At 40.9% G+C, this 22,500-nt stretch overlaps 2 protein-coding genes across 10 annotated transcripts in view; one reads left to right on the forward strand and one right to left on the reverse strand.

Moving 5' to 3' along the window:
- ppp1r9a (protein phosphatase 1, regulatory subunit 9A) overlaps nucleotides 1–18,603 on the reverse strand; it is a 160,180-nt gene extending 141,577 nt beyond the window's left edge. For 2 of the 5 annotated variants that reach the window (XM_065017975.1, XM_065017976.1), the window contains exons 1-2: nucleotides 18,254–18,600; nucleotides 10,611–12,187 (exon numbers count right to left, since the gene is read on the reverse strand). In XM_065017975.1, the coding sequence (XP_064874047.1) occupies nucleotides 10,611–12,038 (1,428 nt within the window). In that variant the 5' untranslated portion in view covers nucleotides 12,039–12,187; nucleotides 18,254–18,600. Of the gene's footprint in view, nucleotides 1–10,610; nucleotides 12,188–14,658; nucleotides 14,863–18,253 lie in introns of those variants that run through there. The other 3 variants (XM_065017973.1, XM_065017974.1, XM_065017971.1) reach the window with 2 other exon arrangements.
- sgce (sarcoglycan, epsilon) overlaps nucleotides 16,652–22,500 on the forward strand; it is a 27,139-nt gene continuing 21,290 nt past the window's right edge. The window contains exons 1-2 of one of the 5 annotated variants that reach the window (XM_029648793.2): nucleotides 16,652–16,988; nucleotides 17,743–17,847. In XM_029648793.2, the coding sequence (XP_029504653.1) occupies nucleotides 16,952–16,988; nucleotides 17,743–17,847 (142 nt within the window). In that variant the 5' untranslated portion in view covers nucleotides 16,652–16,951. The remainder of the gene's footprint in view (nucleotides 16,989–17,742; nucleotides 17,848–22,500) is intronic. The other 4 variants (XM_029648792.2, XM_029648794.2, XM_029648796.2 and 1 more) reach the window with 4 other exon arrangements.

Genomic DNA, 22,500 nt, shown 5'->3' on the forward strand with positions numbered 1-22,500 from the left:
GTGTTTGGTGAGGTACATACTGCAGTAATAGTGTTTGTTGTGGTATATACTGCAGTAATAGTGTTTGGTGTGGTACATACTGCAGTAATAGTATTTGTGGCAGTATATACTGCAGTAATAGTGTTTGGTAAGGTACATCCTGCAGTAATAGTGTTTGGTGAGGTACATACTGCAGTAATAGTGTTTGGTGAGGTACATACTGCAGTAATAGTGTTTGGTGAGGTACATACTGCAGTAATAGTGTTTGGTGTGGTACATCAATCACCACCTTCCGGAGACACCTGAAACCCCACCTCTTTCAGGAATACCTAGGATAGGATAAAGTAATCCTTCTCACCCCCCCCCTTAAAAGATTTAGATGCACTATTGTAAAGTGGCTGTTCCACTGGATGTCTTAAGGTGAACGCACCAATTTGTAAGTCGCTCTGGATAAGAGCGTCTGCTAAATGACTTAAATGTAAATGTAAACATACTGCAGTAATAGTGTTTGGTGTGGTACATACTGCAGTAACAGTGTTTGGTGTGGTACATACTGCAGTAATAGTGTTTGGTGTGGTACATACTGCAGTAATAGTGTTTGGTGTGGTACATACTGCAGTAATAGTGTTTGGTGTGGTACGTACTGCAGTAACAGTGTTTGGTGTGGTACATACTGCAGTAACAGTGTTTGGTGTGGTACATACTGCAGTAATAGTGTTTGGTGTGGTACATACTGCAGTACGGGTGGATGATGCTTTGCACAGACCACCTCTATGCCTGGGGGATAATCTGTGAAGAGGTCATATCAGGCCTAGCTAAAATAGCATGTGTATCCCAAATGTCACCCTATTCCCTATTTAGTGCACTTCTTTTATTTCTGAGCAATAGTGTTCTGGTCAAAAGTAGTGCACTACATAGGGAATAAGATACCATTTGGGACGCAACCATGACTAAACTGGTGAACTCTATTCTCCAATATGGGGAGCTAAACTCAAATTCCGATTTATAATATCATTCAATACAACATTAATGTAATACAATACCACTTTGTTAATCACCTCCCCCTCCAGGCTGTAAAGCCAACAGAGACAGATTGACTAAGCATTTGCACCAACCGGACATTCCTAGCTCTGGTCCTGTCGTGCGATGACCACAACGAGTTGCCTCTACGTTTGTAGAGGAACTTGCACTAATGCCCTGGACCACAGCTAGACAATCCCAACCTTATATAATATATAATATAATATATATGCCATTAGAGCAGACACTTTTATCCAAAGCAACATTTGACCTATGTGTGGTCCCGAGTCAAATGAAAACCAAGACAGAGTAAAACATCAAACTGTCGTAACGCTGACTGTGCAATTAATTCATCCCCTCTCACTTATAATAGAATAGGCCTCCTCCTCTACACATTGATTTAATATGGCTTTGGTTCTTCTGGGATTGATTACAGTAGCCTAAACGATGAGCAAAAAACACTAACGGACAAAACGCTAGCCTCTTTGATGTAATGACAGAGTGCAGCACAGAGAGGGTGCAATTATCACTTCAATGTTCATTCACTAACGCCTCACTGCCTACCAGTCAGTCCTTCACATGTGCTTCAATCCATTAGGAAATCAAGGTGTCAGAGCTGAGACAAAAACTACTTTTCAACAGTAGACGCAAACGTTTCATTCCAGCTGCTTTAAACGCCATTCAAGTAGAAGTGGGGAGGACGAGGAGGAAAAGGGGGGACAGTTACAGGGAAGGAATCAGAGAAAGAAAGGGACTATGAAGGTATGGAGGGAGATCTTCAGTCTCCATCCCCAGTGTCCTGCACAAGAGTGAGTATGATCAACCGGGTTTACACCGGGCTCTCTTACACACCACAAGACGGTGGTAACCCACCGAGCTAAAGCCTCTGCAATAGCTTGGGGAACTAACATAAGTCTCTAGGTCTCAGGCAAGGTAGCTATCACAAGGGCCAGAATTTACTAAGGACAATAAGGAGGAGTGGAGGGGAAGGGAGAGTTCCTGTTTGGATAACCAGTATCCTGAACAAGAGTAAAGGAACTTTAGATCAGAATAGACAGCTGCTAAGGATAACGTTGAAAAACCCTTGCTGCAAAGGCACACTGTAATATAGACACTGTACTGTAGATACTATACTGTAGATATTGTACTGTTGTCACGCCCTGGTCTTACTTATCTTTGTTTTCTTTATTATTTTGGTTAGGCCAGGGTGTGATATGGGTGATTTATGTGTTTTGTCTTGTCTAGTTTTTTTTTGTAGATTTATGGGGTTGTGTTCAGTTTAGGTGTCTAGGTAAGTCTATGGTTGCCTGGATTGGTTCTCAATCAGAGGCAGGTGTTTATTGTTGTCTCTTGATTGGGAACCATATTTAGGCAGCCATATTCTTTGGGTATTTTGTGGGTGATTGTTTCCTGTCTTTGTGTTTTATTGCACCAGTTAGGACTGTTACGGTTTTCACATTTATTGTTTTGTAGTTTGTTCATGTTTGAGTTTTCCTATTAAAACCATGGACACTTACCACGCTGCGTATTTCACCTCTTCAGAGGAAGAGGAGGAAGAAAACCGTGACAACTGGAGATACTGTAGATACTGTACTGTAGATACTGTAGATACTGTACTGTAGATACTGTACTGTAGATACTGTACATTCTGTACTGTAGATATTTTACTGTAGACACCGTAGACACTGTAGATATTGTACTGTAGACACTGTAGATACTATAGTGTAGATACTGTACTGAAGATACTGTAGACACTGTAGACACTGTAGATACTATACTGTAGACACTGTAGATACTGTAGCTACTGTAGACACTGTAGATACTGTACTGTAAATACTGTACTGTAGACACTGTAGATGTGGCACTGTAGATACTGTAGATACTGTACTGTAGATATTGTAGATACTGTACTCTAGATACTGTAGATACTGTACTGTAGACACTGTAGATACTTTACTGTAAATACTGTACTGTAGACACTGTAGATGTGGCACTGTAGATACTGTAGATACTGTACTGTAGATATTGTAGATACTGTACTGTAGATACTGTAGATACAGTAGATACTGTACTGTAGATACTGTAGACACTGTAGATACTGTAGATACGGTACTGTATATACTGTACTGTAGATACTGTAGGTACTGTAGATACTTTAGATACTGTACTGTAGACACTGTAGATACTGTAGATACTGTACTGTAGATACTGTACTGTAGATACTGTAGACTGTACTGTAGCTACTGTACTGTAGACACTGTAGATACTGTAGATACTTTAAATACTGTACTGTAGATACATTAGATACTGTAGATACTGTACTGTAGACACTGTAGATACTGTACTGTAGATACAGTAGACACTGTAGATACTGTAAATACTGTACTGTAGATACTGTAGCTACTGTACTGTAGACACTGTAGATACTGTAGATACTGTAGATACTGTACTGTAGATACTGTAGATACTGTATATACTGTACTGCAGACACTGTAGATACTGTAGACACCGTAGATACTGTACTGTAGATACTGTACTGTAGACACTATAGATACTGTAGATACTGTACAGTTGATACTGTAGATACTGTACTGTAGACACTGTAGATACTGTACTGTAGACACTGTAGATACTGTACTGTAGATACTGTAGATACTGTAGATACTCTACTGTAGATACTGTACTGTAGACACTGTAGATACTGTACTGTAGCTACTGTACTGTAGACACTGTAGATACTGTAGATACTGTACTGTAGACACTGTAGATACTGTACTGTAGATTCTGTACTGTAGATACAGTAGACACTGTAGATACTGTAAATACTGTACTGTAGATACTGTAGCTACTGTACTGTAGACACTGTAGATACTGTAGATACTTTAAATGCTGTACTGTAGATACAGTAGACACTGTATATACTGCACTGTATATACTGCACTGTAGATACTGTACTGTAGATACTGTACTGTAGATACTGTAGACACTGTACTGTAGATTATCTAGATACTGTAGATACTATAGATTCTGTACACTGTATATACTGTAGATACTGTACTGTAGATACTGTATATACTGTAGATACTGTACTGTAGATAATGTAGATACTGTACTGTAGATATAGATTGTACTGTAGACACTGTAGATACTGTAGATATTGTACTGTAGACACTGTAGATACTATACTGTAGATACTGTACTGAAGATACTGTAGACACTGTAGACACTGTAGATACTATACTGTAGACACTGTAGATACTGTAGCTACTGTAGACACTGTAGATACTGTACTGTAAATACTGTAGATACTGTACTGTAGATACTGTACTCTAGAAACTGTAGATACTGTACTGTAGATACTGTACTGTAGATACTGTAGATACTGTAGATACTGTACTGTAGATACTGTACTGTAGATACTGTACTGTAGACACTGTAGCTACTGTAGCTACTGTAGACACTGTAGATACTGTACTGTAGACACTGTAGATGTGGCACTGTAGATACTGTAGATACTGTAGATACTTTAGATACTGTACTGTAGATATTGTAGATACTGTACTGTAGATACTGTAGATACAGTAGATACGGTACTGTAGATACTGTACTGTAGATACTGTAGATACTGTAGGTACTGTAGATACTTTAGATACTGTACTATAGACACTGTAGATACTGTACTGTAGATACTGTAGATACTGTAGATACTGTAGATACTGTACTGTTGATACTGTAGATACGGTACTGTAGATACTGTACTGTAGATACTGTAGATACGGTACTGTAGATGCTGTAGATACTGTACTGTAGATACTGTAGATACGGTACTGTAGATGCTGTAGATACTGTACTGTAGATACTGTAGACACTGTAGATACTGTAGATACGGTACTGTAGATACTGTACTGTAGATACTGTAGATACTGTAGGTACTGTAGATACTTTAGATACTGTACTGTAGACACTGTAGATACTGTACTGTAGATACTGTAGATACTGTAGATACTGTAGATACTGTACTGTTGATACTGTAGATACGGTACTGTAGATACTGTACTGTAGATACTGTAGATACGGTACTGTAGATACTGTAGGTACTGTAGATACTTTAGATACTGTACTGTAGACACTGTAGATACTGTGCTGTAGATACTGTACTGTAGATACTGTAGATACTGTACTGTAGATACTGTACTGTAGATACTGTAGACACTGTAGACACTAGAGGTCGACCGATTAATCGCAATGGCCGATTAATTAGGATTTTCACCTTGTCAGCTCGGGGGATCCATTCTTGCAACCTTACAGTTAACTAGTCCAATGCAAAAACGACCTGCCTCTCTCTCGTTGCACTCCACAAGGAGACTGACTGCCTGTTAGGCGAATGCAGTAAGCCAAGGTAAGTTGCTAGCTAGCATTAAACTTATCTTATAAAAAACAATCAATCATAATCACTAGTTAACTACACATGGTTGATGATATTACTAGATATTATCTAGCGTGTCCTGCGTTGCATATAATCAGACTGAGCATACAAGCATACAAGTATCTAAGTATCTGACTGAGCAGTGGTAGGAAGAAGCAGGAGCGTAAACATTCATTCAAACAGCACTTTTGTGCGTTTTTCCAGCAGCCCTCGTTGTGCGTCAAGCATTGCGCTGTTTATGACTTCAAACCTATCAACTCCGGAGATGAGGCCGAAGTGAAATGGCTAGCTAGTTAGCGCACGCTAATAGCGTTTCAAACGTCACTCGCTCTGAGCCTTGCAGTGGTTGTTTCCCTTGCTCTGCATGGGTAACGCTACTTCGATGGTGGCTGTTGTCATTGTGTTGCTGGTTCGAGCCCAGGGAGGAGCGAGGAGAGGGACAGAAGCTATACTGTTACACTGGCAATACTAAAGTGCCTATAAGAATATCCAATAGTCAAAGGTTAATGAAATACAAATGGTATAGAGGGAAATAATTCCTATAATAACTACAACCTAAAACTTCTTACCTGGGAATATTGAAGACTCATGTTAAAAGGAACCACCAGCTTTCATTTGTTCTCGTGTTCTGAGCAAGGAACTGAAACGTTAGCTTTCTTACATAGCACATATTGCACTTTCACTTTCTTCTCCAACACTTTGTTTTTGCATTATTTAAACCAAATTGAACATGTTTCATTATTTACTTGAGGCTAAATTGATTTTATTGATGTATTATATTAAGTTAAAATAAGTGTTCATTCAGTATTGTTGTAATTGTCATTATTACAAATACATTTTTAAAAAACTGCCAATTAATCGGTAACGACTTTTTTGGTCCTCCAATAATCGGTATCGGTATCAGCGTTGAAAAATCATAATCGGTCGACCTCTAGTAGACACTGTAGATACTGTAGATACTGTAGATACTGTACAGTAGATACTGTACTGTAGATACTGTAATGTAGGCACTGTACTGTAGATACTGTACTGTAGATACTGTAGATACTGTAAATACTTTAGATACTGTAGATACTGTACTGTAGATACTGTAGATACTGTAATGTAGGCACTGTACTGTAGATACTGTACTGTAGACACTGTAGATACTGTACTGTAGATACTGTAGATACTGTAAATACTTTAGATACTGTAGATACTGTACTGCAGACACTGTAGATACTGTACTGTAGGCACTGTACTGTAGATACTGTACAGTAGACACTGTAGATACTGTACTGTAGATAATGCAGATACTCTAGATAATGTACTGTAGATACTGTAGATACTGTGGATACTGTACTGAAAATACTTTAGATACTGTAGACACTGTAGATACTATACTGTAGATACTGTAGATAATGTACTGTAGATACTGTACTGTAGATACTGTACATACTATACTGTAGACACTGTAGATACTGTACTGTAGATACTGTAGGTACTGTACTTTAGTCATTGTACTGTAGATACTGTAGATAATTTAGATACTATATTGTAGACACTGTAGATACTGAACATATTGTACTGTAGATACTGTAGATATTGTACTGTAGATACTGGAGATACTGTAGATACCGTAGACACTGTAGATACTACAGATAATGTAGATATTGTACTGTAGATACTGTAGACACTGTAGATACTATAGATACTGTAGATATTGTACTGTAGAAACTGTAAATACTGTAAATACTGTAGATACAGTAGATACTATAGATACTGTAAATACTGTAGATACGGTAGATACTGTAAATACTGTAGATACAGTAGATACTGTAGATACTGTAGATACGGTAGATACTGTAGACACTGTATATACTATAGATACTGTGGATATTGTACTGTAGATACTGTAGATACTATACTGTAGACACTGTAGATACTGTACTGTAGACACTGTAGATACTGTAGGTACTGTACTTTAGTCATTGTACTGTAGATACTGTAGATAATTTAGATACTATATTGTAGACACTGTAGATACTGAACATATTGTACTGTAGATACTGTAGATATTGTACTGTAGATACTGGAGATACTGTAGATACCGTAGACACTGTAGATACTACAGATAATGTAGATATTGTACTGTAGATACTGTAGACACTGTAGATACTATAGATACTGTAGATATTGTACTGTAGATACTGTAAATACTGTAAATACTGTAGATACAGTAGATACTATAGATACTGTAAATACTGTAGATACGGTAGATACTGTAAATACTGTAGATACAGTAGATACTGTAGATACTGTAAATACTGTAAATACTGTAGATACGGTAGATACTGTAAATACTGTAGATACTGTAAATACTGTAGATATGGTAGATACTGCACTGTAGACACTGTACTGTAAATACTGTATACTGTAGACACTGTACTGTAGATGCTGTAGATACTGTACTCTAGATACTGTACTGTATATACTGTAGATATGGTAGATACTGTACTGTAGGCACTGTACTGTATATACTGTAGACATTGTACAGTAGATGCAGTATATACTGTAGATACTGTACAGTAGATAATGTACTGTAGATACTGTAGATACTGTAGACACTATACTGTAGATACTGTACTGTAGATACTGTAGATATGGTAGATACTGTACTGTAGGCACTGTACTGTAGATACTGTAGATATTGTACAGTAGATGCAGTATATTCTGTAGATACTGTACTGTAGATACTGTAGATAGTGTACAGTAGATAATGTACTGTAGATACTCTGCGTATGTTTTCTGCTATTCCACGGAAAAGATAAAGAGTGAGCTACACATATCAAAGTATCCTAAAGCATCCCATTTATTATGTTCTGGAGTCACCATTCCTATATGATATGATCTGTGACTTCAGAACTTGATAGCTGCTGTAGAGAGCAGACAGTGTACTGCAGAAAGCAGCATGTACCTGTAGCCAACCAGCATGGATGTGGGTGTGGCCATACCACTGGATGTGGGTGTGGCCATACATATGTAGGATCTTAATTTGAGCCAGTTTGCAACAGGACATGTAAAATATTATTTGGATTATAATTAATTGACTTTTCTATACATTTTTCATCAAGGAAAATCAGGTCTGAAACATCAAAGTAGCAATTACAAACTTCAGAAGCTTTTTTAAACCTCAAATACACTACAAATTTAAAATGTCCTCCATTGCAGGAAAGTTCTCCTGTAACAGGGTGACTAAATGAAGATCCTACATCGGTATGTGTCAGACTCAGACCCTCCAGGAAAAGCGGCTGCCTCTGCCTCAGACCAGCCCAGTAGAGTCCCTCCACACTGGGACACTCTCTTACAGATGAGTGTGTGTATGGAGATCATACTGTAAGTAGTGAGAGGAAAACATCTCATCTGGTGCCTAAATATATACAATAAAAATCTAGTTAATCAAGCATTCTGTTTGTATAGAGCAGTATACCGGCATAAACTGATCTAACAGGCATCTGTGTGCATCAATGCAGAAACTAATAAACAAAGTGTGTTTATATCACCAGTTGCCACAAGCTTATGTACCTGCTTTCCACATGCGCAGGCAGCAGCCTCCAATAAGATTTCTAGATTCAGCCGGGATGTCAAAATAGATTTATCCGCTTTGAGAGGCACTAAGACATATTACAAAAAAACGTTAAGCAAGACTAACTGACTACATGTTTTCTTTTCAATGTTGTTCAAGGGTCAAGCCGGTCTCGTGCGGGGTCAGCCCCAGTGAAGGCCCAAGCTCAGGGACAAATATCTCCGTCTCTTTCACAAGTTGGAACAAAAGACAGAACGCTGTTTGTTCGCAATGTGCCCAGAGGAGCGAGAGAAGGGGGAAAAAACACTGCAAACAGCCAAGACCTTCTGTGGGAAAACAGCTGCCTGGAGCTGCTAAGCATTTCAACTGTACGCTCACACACACCTACAGATAACCCAACCTAAAAAGGGACAGGAGAGCATTCTGAGTTCATAAAAGCTGTCTTGGGACAATAACCTCTTAATTGCTAGGAAGCCCTGCTATTCTATAGACTATATTAATAGGAGAGGTGGGACCAAGCGTTTGGACTTTTAACACAATATTCAGTAAATGTTTCATATTGTGATGGCTGGTTATGGTTCGTTTGCATTATTATAATACATTGCAAAATGTCATTAGGTAGCACGGCTGGCAGACCTATATATCAGGCTTATAATTAGCTGGCTTATCTGAGAATTCAAATTGAGCGTAGCATAGGGATCTGATCTGATTCGGGAATTCTAAGAATATGATATACTTCACATGGAAAAGTTAACCTTTACTGACCCTATCCTGTTCTATAATGGAAAAGCCACAGCACGTGTGTATGTGTATATGTGTGTGTGTGCATTTTCAGCATATATGTATGTATGTGTGTGTGCATGCATGCGTGCGTGCGTGTGTGTGTGTTGGCTGCTCTAGCAATCCAACATGTCCTGTGTAAGAACTGGGGTAATTGTTCTGCTCTGTTACAGCATGTTAATGGGATCGAACCCAACCTGTGGAGTGTTTGTGTTAGCTCTAATTCCACACACACTCCCTTCAAACACACATAGACACGCATGCACACACGCACTAGCACAAGCTATTGATCATTGTTTATGTTCATATCAGTTGCAATAACACATGCAAGGAAGTCATTGTTTACCGCAGAGTCAGCAGATCCCCAAGAGCAAGCAAATAAAGTAACTGTAGCAATTTGATTCGAGACGCACCAATTATACACAGGACATAATCCTTTGAAAACAGAACTGCAATAACATAAAGCGTTTTAGATATTATGAATAATCGGCTGAATTCATCTCACCTGCTATTGATAAATGTAACGCAAACATTCCAAAAACATACATACATGCTTTATTCCTTAATATAATATCTGCCCAGGAATTGTACTGTTTGATATTCTCAGAAACGTAATATTTTTGGCTGAACGTTCTTAACCGCTAGGCTACCTGCCACCCCTCATCTCTCACTGAATGTGACTCAGTAGGATGAGCACCTCACAATGTTACCCAATCCACACCATCTCACACCTGGAGACTAGGGACGCATTCATCAGGGTACATCTTAGCGAAATATTTTTCAACGTAAAACCATAACAAGCGTTTCTTATTGGTTAAGTTCAGTTGACAAGGGACTTACCATCATGGGTTTGGTGCTGAAGCTTAGTTTCCTCTTCTGAGGGATATCCTCCTTCTCTTCTTCTGGTAGACCAGGGATCTCAGTAAGATCATTCCCAGGGTCATAGATGACATCATCGTCACCATAAAGGTCATCGTCAGGGTCAGTACAGCTCTCCCCCCAGCCCTGGTAGCACGCGTCCCCGTCCGTGTTAAAAATCACCCTTTCGTTCCCACCGTATTCCTCATTGGGCACTTCTGCCTGGTCCTCTGGAGAAACCCTGGGCCTGGAGGAGGCCTTCTCCATCTCCACCTCCTCCCCAAGGGCCTCTGCCTCCTCTTGGGCTTCATCCTTGGCTGGGGTGGCTGGGGTATCCAGGGTGTCCTCAGAAGTCTTGTCCCTGACAATGGTGTCAGTCGTGGGCCTTGAGTCCATGCAGACTCCCTCCGTCTCTCTGAAGGTTTCGGTTTCCTCCACCTGTTTCTCATCACACGATCCGTTCACCTCGCCTCCGTTGGTGGTGGCCCTTATAGGATGTCTCTCTCTGTCCCTCTGTCCTAACTCCCCTGCTGTCTCCTCTCTCTCCTGGGGCTCCTCCTGCTGCGGGACGGGTTTTAGCTCCACTGCCTCTGACAGCGGGCTGGGGCTGAGGAGGTCCTCTGAGGACGAGGATATGGGGAATTTTCCCCCCACGCGGATCCTGCACCCTCCGCCAGGCACCGGGGACTGGCGCGAGTCGTCTTCGCTGACGTCGCTGTGCCGGTGGGAATTGTCAGGGGAGTATAGTGCCCGGCCTCGGTAGCCTCGCCGGAATGGACCCTCGCCCCCTCCTCCCCCTCCCTGTTGGTCGACGTTCTCAAAGACAGCGCTCAGCTGGCTCACTGTGGGTGACTGGGCTTCCGTTCTGGAACACAGCGAGTCCAAGGAGTCTGTGCTGCCCCTGTTGGAGCGCGCCCCTCGCCAGTCGTCCAGGTGCTCATAAGAACCCCTCTTCTCCCGACCGTAGGAGTAGACGGGTGACTGGGAGGCGTCGCGCGACTGCTGCTCAAACAGCCTCCTGGTCTCTATGACCTTTGACCCTGCACTGGTTCGGTCTGCTGTAGGGTGCTGCGTCAGCTTGATGACCGAGCCGTCCTCCTTGTTGATGAAGTTGGTGGGCTTGGTTATCTTCTGAGGCGATGGGTCTTCCCGCCTGGTGGCGGCGACGGTGCTCTCTGTGCCCTGCATCTGCATGAACATGTCCTTGATGCGGCTGACGTGGGCGCCATACTGTCGTCCTCGACGCTGGGTGACCCGCTCAGGGTCCTTGAGCTGGGGCTCCTTGCTGTCCTGCCGGGGCGGCTGGTCGAAGGCCTTCTTCAGGGCCTGGAACTCTGTCCTATAGGCGTTGCGGTGAGGGGAGGCGCTCCGGAGAGTGGTCCTCTCCCCCGAGGCCTCCGTCTTCAGCATAATGGCGTCAGAGGCGAGGAGGCGGAGGGGATCTCAGCAGCATCGCTGGGCCTTCATCTCACATATATTACTGTAGCGTCCAGCGAGTGCCCTGCCTGTGTGATTATCACTGTGATTTGATTTCACACTTCATTTGGGGCAATGGACACCTGGGAGAGATAAGGAGATGCCTGTTAGATACAATAGATACCAAGCAACCTGTCATTGTCAAGAGGTCGCTCCTCTTTTCAGTTCGCAGCAGCTAGCGACTAGGACGTGCTGAAAAAAACTGTCAAACTGGACAGTTTTATCTCCATCTCTTCATTCAAAGACTCAATCATGGACACTCTTACTGACAGTTGTATTGTTGTCTCTACCTTCTTGCCCTTTGTGCTGTTGTGTGTGCCCAATATTGTTTGTACAATGGTATGTGCTTTTTGCCTTTTGGTAGGTCGTCATTGTAAATAAGAATTTGACTTGCCTAGTTAAATAAACATTAATTTAAAAAATATATTAAAAAAATACATAAAAAAATAGTGAGGTTCTACACTACAGCATGATGGGGAGATCCATTGCAATTCAGCTTTCGAAAATGTCACGAACAACATCATTTCTATGAATCTGAAGTGAAAGTGCAAGGTAATCACAGACAACGCTTAGCACAAGACGTGCACTGAATGTAAAAAGGTATTTGCCCTCTAAAAGGATCTGTTTAGAAAGTAGTGTGTTTACCCATTTATCTAATCAATACACAGTTACTCACGTAGAAGATAAAACATGCACTGATCGATACGGGCGATGGAAATCATGTGGGCCACTTGCAGTTATAAACCGGGTGTTTCAAGTTTATAACAGCAATAAGGCATCTCGGGGGTGTGTGGTATATGGTCAATATACCATGGCTAAGGCCTGTATCCAGGCACTCCGCGTTGTGTCATGCATAAGAACACCCCTTAGCCATGGTATATTGGCAATATACCACACTCCTCGGGCCTTATTGCTTAATTAGAGACTAAACATTAAACATCTTGAACTCTGTTCAATACATTTACATGAATAGATGTGGCCTGGGAGGGCATAGGCCCACCCACTTGGGAGCTAGACACACCCACTTGGGAGCCAGGCCCAGCCAATCAGAATAATTTTTTCCCCACAAAGGGGCTTTATTACAGAAGGAAATACTCCTCCGTTTCATCAGCTGTCTGGTAGGTGAAGAAGCCGGATTTGGAGTTCCTTGGCTGGCGTGGTTATACGTGGCCTGCGGTTATAAAGCCGGTTGGACGTCATGCAAAATACTCTAAAATGACGTTGGAGGTGGCTTATGGTAGAGAAATTAACATTTCATTTTCTGGCATCTGATCTGGTGGATATTCCTTCAGTCAGCATGCCAATTGCAATCTCCCGCAAAACTTGAGACATCTGTGGCATTGTGTTGTGTGACAAAACTACACATTTTAGAGTGGCCTTTCATTGTCCCCAACACAAGGTGCACCTGTGTAATGATCATGCTGTTTAATCAGCTTCTTGATATGCCACACCTGTCAGGTGGATGGATTATCTTGGCAAAGGAGAAATGTCATTAACAGGGATGTAAACAAATGTGTGGAAAAAATGTGAGAGAAATAAGCTTTATGTGAGTATGGAACCTTTCTGGGATCTTTAATTGTTGTTCATGGGACCAAAATATTCGTTCAGTATAGTTTACTGCCACACCCACTGCCCCGGCCCGTAGCATTCTGCATGGTCATCACGATTAATACCAGGTCTGAAGGACAGTTCAGCTCATAAACACACAGGCAGGCAAGACGGTTTTAGGGAAAGGATGCAAGGGGGAGTTGTTTAAACACCACAAATAACTGTGATATAAAAAATAATATTGTGGATTCCATTTGTTTACAATCATAAGTATGTATAGGCTACATAACATACTGTTAATGTCATTTGAAGATGTCCTTTTGATTTCATTATCAAATGTGTTTTCATGTGTTACTACTATTCTATTACTGTACTTTCATCATACCACTACCCTGTTTGTGAGATTCAAATAGCTTATTTGCTAATCCCACATAGGCTACAATTTAAGATATAAATGGAGAACATTAAACCACGACACACAACCGCAGAGATACATGTTACAATGTCACAAAGTGAAAAGATATCGGATGCCGCCAGCAGTGGTTTGTGTAGCACCCAGTTCAGCAGGACTCCAGTCAACGAATGACAAATTGCAACATTCTGCGAACGCACCCCTTTGCTACTGTGATAAACACGATCAACGTACTATAGACATTTTCGTAAAGCAGCAGTAGACTATATAGTCTATCCGCCAAGCCATTTCATCAACGTCCCACATAAATGGTAAACTTCGAGATGCAGAAGATAAAACTGAAACGTGTAACATTGTATCAGCTCGAGCTCTATCCTACATCCAACGAACAGATAGACGCGCCTCACCCGCACAGGTCATGGTGGTTGACAGCTCCATATGAACTGTATATTCTGATCAATTATTTAATTTCACTAGCCCATGTACAAGGAAAACACTACTGCATAGTGTTGTTGATCATTCAGAAAAAGCAGAAGTTAACTGTTTACCACACATAGGCTACCCTTTCAACAATGCACAACAAGAGTGACTTACGTTAATTGCTTCGTGTGATGAATGACACCAACTTAAATATAGTCCCGTAAAAATTCACATAACATACTCTGCTTTCGTTATAAATCCCATCGAATACGACATTTCCATTCAAGCCCGTCGATAGTCCAGTATTGTGTCGCCCTATTGAGACACTACAAGCCGTGATCTACACATCGCTAGACAACGCCATTGCAGGCAATGGGTGATGCTGACATGCACATTGGGTGAGTCGACGCTATTAAATATTCCATCTCAATGAGAGGTGCGCAACTGCGTGTTTTCTAATGTGAACACATCTTATAAATCTTAATCAACTAGTATCGAAAACATACTTTACATTTAGGAAATATGATGTTTTGCTAATGGCATACACATGTGACAGGTGTTTAACCTTATCGCAGTAATGGTTTGGTCCAATAATATGCATGGGAGGGGGGGTTCCACTAAACTGCAGTCTGGCAGAAATACCACCACAAATAACTTTACTGGCTTTATTACTGTATCGAGCTCCGGCACAACACAGACCACGCGGGAAGAAATATACATTTGTAAATGGTTTTATCAGTTGTTATGTTGGTGTTGGATATTCACACAGATTATGTCATCAATGCCTTCCATCTGTAACATTAAAAGTCCAAATGTTTAATATAAATGGTAGTTTAAATGGCTAGTTGCGAGACAAAGCTGGTCTATCACGTACAGTAGATATAACAGATAATGCAGATGTGTGTGTTAAACTGAGAAAAACATTTAAAGCTATTTTGATATATTATATTCATTAATCTAAGGACCATTATGCTTATAGCCTACTTAGCCTACTATCTACCTAAGGGGTCAAATGTAACAATACACACAGCTAATCTAAGAAAACAATGCTGCTTTTGAATAAAAGTATCGGGTCAAGAAAGCCAGCCTACAGCATGTGGCTGACTGGGCCATGTGATTAAGAATGGAGAGCTTTGTCTGAAAGGTTCTCATTATTCCTTTTCTAATGTGGGGACGCCATTTTAATAATAACAACATCATGCACTTCATTCTCACAAAAAATACACACTAGTGGTATTACTAGTATATGCTTTACTACACTATTCGCTTGACATGCTCAGAATGGGGATGCAATGAAGAAAGGGGAGAGGATCAGGTTTAATGCAGTTCATTGCGGAATAAATAGATTTCTTATTGGCATGAGGATCAAATGCTTGTCTGTTTAGAAAATGAGAATCCAGGACAGAGAGTGAAGGCATGTGCTCATTTAGCAAAATTATTGACCAACATTGTTTCCCCCACTGAATATATTGTTTTGTCCTCGACTGGCCAATGAATGGGAATCCTCCTATACAGTAGACTATGGTATATTATGCGATACTGTACATGACACTTCATAACCATATCTACCCACAAGCACTAGCACCCCAAATCTGTACACGTTGCTAAGCAACCTAAATATAATCTTGGAAATTGAGAGAGAAAAACAACCTGGCTCTGCAGAGAAGAGGAGATGCCATGCTGTTCTTCACTGTGCATTGAACACACCAAAATCAAGATCATAATAAAACAATCCCTTTACACAAAGTATAAGATACTAATGCATCATTCATAACACACACACCATCATTGATCACAGCCAAATATAGGCATGCCAGTTATAAAGACCATTAAAAGTGTGTCATATCTGTCCCCTGCATAATACACTCCAAGGGAGAAAGATGGAGATTTAAGAGTCAGATGGACCCTTCTTTCCCTTACCAGGACCCTTAGCTGAGCTGAATAGGCAAAGAGCAAAGGGGGCTGAGAGGCTGAGCATGACCATCTGTCTGCTGGCTCTCCACAGGGGGGAGAACAGATTTTAATAGACTTCTCAGTCATCTCACTGCCCTCTTTACAGCTGGGTTTACACAGTGGAAGGAGGGGTGGTGGGGATGGAGGGGTTATGTTGGTCACGCAAGGTCAATTTAACATGCACATAATTTTGGAAGAAAGGAACAGAGCGAGAGAAAAAGAGAGAGAGTTTGTTAATTTATTAGATTATCTAAATTAAAATAGTGATGATGTTTACAATTGGTGAAATTGCATCACACCCGTTTTTATGATAGGCGTTATGATACCCATTTGATAGAGTGCGGGAATGATATTTTCCAGCTTCTGCGCCAGATGTACCGACCAATGAAAGCGCGAGCGTTCGAATGAGGAGGCGGAGGTTGGAGTTTCATGGATGCTTGTTATGTCTGTCAAACCACTAGCGATTAGAAAAATATAGATTTTCATATAAAAAATAACCATTCGCAAATGCAATATGGATACTGCGGTTGTTGTCGTATGGCTTTCTATGGGTACGTATCAATTTCGAATGGAAATATAGAGAAATAGTAATGCTTTTTTGTATTAGCAATATTAGCTAGTCGCAAGCTACCTCGCTACAGCAGCTAACACGTTATGTGGTTGATGGGTTGGTCATTTTTTCCCACTGCCTTGGTTAGCTTTCTATCCCGTTATTCGGAGATAATAGTGGCCTTGCCGTTTAAATCTACACTATTTAGCTATTTAGGATATGAGATTATTAACTATTGGTAGAATTAACTGGCTACATATATCTACCGGTATTTTACAATTTAAAGTTATTATAACGTACTGTTGCAATAATGTTGCCATTCCTCCAAGGATGTGTTGCTGATTCCTCCAACATTTCTCTTTCGCGGATACATTGTATCACCTTATTCAAACCAGTTGTCCTACATCTATTATAACATATCAATATCACATAGCTACAGTACATTTAAGTATGTCATGCAATTGATGGGCAAAAGTTATCTTAATCTTTTATTTCTTATACTGTCGTCATATCATTATGAATAGAATACATTTGCATGACATTATGTAGAAGCCGAAATAATGCATTAGGCCTAATATTGTGTGAAAACATCTTTCCTATGTCACCACATGATTATAAGTACATTTTGCCATGTGCCTAGATGTGCTAGAAATTGCAAGTGAAGCATTCAGCAAATTATTTTTGCAAACATGCCTCTGTTTGAGAAAAGATTCAAAATAAGTATTGCTTTTGTTTGTGTTTGTTGGTCTATTAAGTTTTCATTGTGCATGTATCTGGTTTCACACACAATGATGTGATTGGGAGAAACATCCATGTACAGCCTAATCTGGGTTTGAAGCAGAGAACTGCCATACAAGACGGTGAGTGGGCGTGTGCAGTGTTGAACATCTTGTGTGACTCCTCCCTGACCCCCCTCCCCCTCTATTCTCATAACATGGTGGTGACACACTCAAGTAGTTCCCTATTAATGGACACATTTGTGTTGATTGTAACAGACTGTGGTGCAACCTCTTCTGCTTTGTTTGTAATCTTTGCTCTTCGGTTTGTTTGAGTCACAGTCTAATTCTGACTAGCCCTAATTGTATTATTTTGAGATGCTGTAAGTGAGAGTTTCCTTGGTTACTGTAACTTTTTTTAAGAGACTTTCCAGTGGATAGTAAAAATGTTGATGCCTGCCTATCCTAGACAATAGCCTACTACTTGTTTACAGCCCTCTCCAAAATACTGCATGACCTGGAGCGAGAAAATATATTCCTTGTTAGTTACCTCAGTCCAGAATGGTTGTGCATCAAGTTCAGTCTAGGTACAGTAGGGACGTCTGAGTTGGCTGTGGTCCGCCCCTGCTAGCAACCGCTGCCTATAGAACCAGTAACCGAGCACAGTTTCACTCCAGTCTAGAGAGACAGACCACAGGCTAGATCAAGTCTAATAGTGCTCCCATAAGTCTGTGAGGTTTTAATGCAAACTAAAAGCACATGCATTCCCTCGGACCGGAATGGACAGATAGATCCACCTCCACCGCTGTACATTCAACTGAACAACAGGACAGAGGACATCCTTTTGCTGCCTAAGCCAGCCTTTCAACAGACAAGCTCTTTTTTACTGTGTGGCCAAGGACATTAATAAAGACTATTTCTGGGCTGAGGCTGCTGTGTGCCCAAGGTCGGGTTCGTCCATAAAGGCATAAAAGCGGGTTATCCATTCTGTTAGTGATCTGCAGCAAGGGAACATGGCAAGGTGTGTGTTTTGTGTGTGTACCATAGATAATATGCATGCGTGTGTGTGTGATGGGTCCTGCCATGGTTAGGGAGTTGAGCATTAACCATGAATGGTTGATGTATTAGAGGGGGCTGTTGGTTCATCGTCTCCAGAAGGCCTTGCTGTGCCCAGAGAGCCAGGTGTAAGCAGATCTGATGCTATTAGCACACCCTGTCGCTAGCGTAGCCAATGATCTCTGCTTTCTTTGTTTGGAGTCGCTGGACTGCATTCCAAATGGAACCCTATTCCCTATATAGGCTAGTGCACTACTTTTGACCAGGGTCAATGCGGCAATGGTCAAAAGTAGTGCACTATGTAGGGAATAGGGTGCCAGTTGGGATTCCGCCCTGTTGGAGTCTCTAAGGTTTCATCTGGCAGTGACCTGGGGAAGGCCATCTGGGCTGAGACATAGAAATAGAATTGGGAATGTTGACCTGAATGTGGATATCCATTCTAGTAAGTCTCCCTCTATGAATGGACACATCTGTGGAAAACATGTGTTAATTAAACCACATCAAGAGTCTCTGAAAAGAAGGGTCAATGTTTGACCTTGGCTGTGGCTGTAACTGTCATGTGGTTTTAGAAAATAAGCTTGACTGTGTTGTGAGAGGGCTGCGTCTTAAGTGGCATCCTATTCCCTATACCAGTGGTTCCCAACTTTTTCAGTTACTTTAACACCAACTGAACTTTGCTCTGCCCAGAGTACCACTGAAGTATCCCTCATGTGCATTTTACCAGTATGCCTACGGTCTCATGAGTCTTCTCAAGTACCCCCAGGGAACCACTGCCCTATGTACAGTTGAAGTTGGACGTTTACATACACCTTAACCAACTACATTTAAACTCAGTTTTTCATCATTCCTGACATTTAATCCTAGTAAAAATTCCCTGGATCACTTTATTTTAAGAATGTGAAATGTTAGAATAATAGTAGAGAGAATGATTTATTTCAGCTTTTATTTATTTCATCACATTCCCAGTGGGTCAGAAGTTTACATACACTCAATTAATATTTGGTAGCATTGCCTTTACATTTTTTAACTTGAGTCAAATGTTTCAGGAAGCCTTCCTCAAGCTTCCCACAATAAGTTAGGTGAATTTTGACCCATTCCTCCTGACAGAGCTTGTGTAACTGAGTCAGGTTTGTAGGCCTCCTTGCTCGCACATGCTTTTTCAGTTCTGCCCACAAATTCTCTATAGGAGTGAGGTCAGGGCTTTCTGATGGCCACTCCAATACCTTGAGTTTGTTGTCCTTAAGCCATTTTGATACAACTTTGGAAGTATGCTTGGGGTCATTGTCCATTTGGAAGACCCATTTGCGACCAAGCTTTAATGTCCTGACTGATGTCTTGAGATGTTGCTTCAATATATCCACGTAATTTTCCTACCTCACGATGCCATCTATTTTGTGAAGTGCACCAGCCCCTCCTGCAGCAAAGCACCCCCACAACATGATGCTGCCACCCCCGTGCTTCATGGTTGGGATGGTGTTCTGCAGCTTGCAAGCCTCCCCCTTTTTCCTCCAACCATAACGATGGTCATTATGGCCGCACTGTTCTATTCTTGTTTCATCAGACCAGAGGACATTTCTCCAAAAATGACGATATTTGTCCCCATGTGCAGTTGCAAACTGTCGTCTTGCTTTTTTATGACGGTTTTGGAGCAGTGGCTTCTTCCTTACTGAGCGGCCTTTCGGGTTATGGCGATATAGGACTCGTATTACTGTGGATATAGATACTTTTGTACCTGTTTCCTCCAGCATCTTCACAAGGTCCTTTGCTGTTGTTCTGGGATTGATTCACACTTTTCGCACCAAAGTACGTTCATCTCTAGGCGTCTCCTTCCTGAGCGGCATGACGGCTGCGTGGTCCCATGGTGTTTATACTTGCGTACTATTGTTTGTACAGATGAACGTGGTACCTTCAGGCGATTGGAAATTGCTCCCAATGATGAACCAGACTTGTGGGGGTCTACAATTTTTTTCTGGGGTCTTGGCTGTTTTCTTTTGATTTTCCCATGATGTCAAGCAAAGAGGCACTGAGTTTTAAGGTAGGCCTTGAAATACATCCACAGGTACACCTCCAATTGACTCAAATTATGTAAATTAGCCTATCAGAAGCTTTGAAAGCCATGACATAATTTTCTGTCATTTTCCAAGCTGTTTAAAGGCACAGTCAACTTAGTGTATGTAAACTTCTGACACACTGGAATTGTGATACAGTGAATTATAAGTGAAATAATCTGTCTGTAAACAATTGTTGGAAAAATTACTTGTGTCATGCACAAAGTAGATGTCCTAATCGACTTGCCAAAACTGTAGGTTGTTAACAAGAAATTTGTGGAGTGGTTGAAAACAAGTTTTAATGACTCCAACCTAAGTGTATGTAAACTTCCGACTTCAACTGTACATTAGTGCACTACTTTTGACCAGGGCTCCTAGTGCTCTGGTCAAAGTAGTGCACTATGCAGCAAAACATTTTTTTTAACCTTTATTTAACTAGGCAAGTCAGTTAAGAACAAATTCTTATTTACAATGACGGCCTACCGGGGAACAGTGTTTTAAAAAAAAAAAAAAAAAATTTAATATTTTTTTTAAATATTTTTTTTATTAACAACAAATCAATACATAAAGCACATGAGGGAACACAAGCATACATAGATTACAAACAATGGACAATCGAGCTAGGGGGTACAATATCACATTACAATTACACAAGGACCTTAAGGGACATGCATATACTTACAATTCTAACAGCTTTTTTGTTAGTAGAGCATTTAACCGTCTTAAAATACAGTTCAATTTATTTTTGTAGGGTACGAAAATGTGGTTTTCTGTTTGTAAATTTACATTTGTGTATATGAAATTTGGCCAAAAGAATAATGAAATTAATTACATAAAAATGATTCCGCTTATTTCTATTGTATGTAAAGAATCCAAACAGTACATCTCTCCACAATAGTGTAAAATCTTCATAAATGTGTTCAATTATAAACCTACTGATGTCTTGCCACAGGGAACAGTGGGTTAACTGCCTTGTTCAAGGGCAGAATGACAGATTTTTACCTCGTCAGCTCAGCGATTCGATCAAGCAACTTTTTGGTTACTGGCCCAACGCTCTCTAACCACTAGTCTACCTGCCGCCCGAAATTTAGCTTTGTCAGTGTGGTGATGTTGAAACAACATTCAGCTATAGGCTAGTAATATCCCTACACCATAGCTCAATGATCATAGCAGTTGCCAGGCAGGTTCTATGGCAGATCCCAACCCTGTGCTTATTTCACATCTATAGAACCGTTTAGATCATTGACCACCTTTTCCTGTGACCAGGTCCACGGGGACAAAAGACATCTGGGACACTTTAAGGTTTAGTGTTTTGCTTCAGATGGGTTTCACAGATATATTTGGGCATTTTACATAGTCTATTGAGACATTTGTTCACAGTCTGATTTTGATTGGACTTCAAACAATTTTGTGTACTGGATAGGACATAGGCTAGTGTCTGTGTGTACTGGATATGACATAGGCTAGTGTCTGTGTGCACTGGATAGGACATAGGCTAGTGTCTGTGTGTACTAGATAGGACATAGGCTAGTGTCTGTGTGTACTGGATAGGACATAGGCTAGTGTCTGTGTGTACTGGATATGACATAGGCTAGTGTCTGTGTGCACTGGATAGGACATAGGCTAGTGTCTGTGTGTACTGGATAGGACATAGGCTAGTGTCTGTATGTACTGGATAGGACATAGGCTAGTG

Source organism: Oncorhynchus nerka, linkage group LG4 (assembly GCF_034236695.1).
Source record: "Oncorhynchus nerka isolate Pitt River linkage group LG4, Oner_Uvic_2.0, whole genome shotgun sequence".
NCBI lineage: Eukaryota > Metazoa > Chordata > Actinopteri > Salmoniformes > Salmonidae > Oncorhynchus > Oncorhynchus nerka.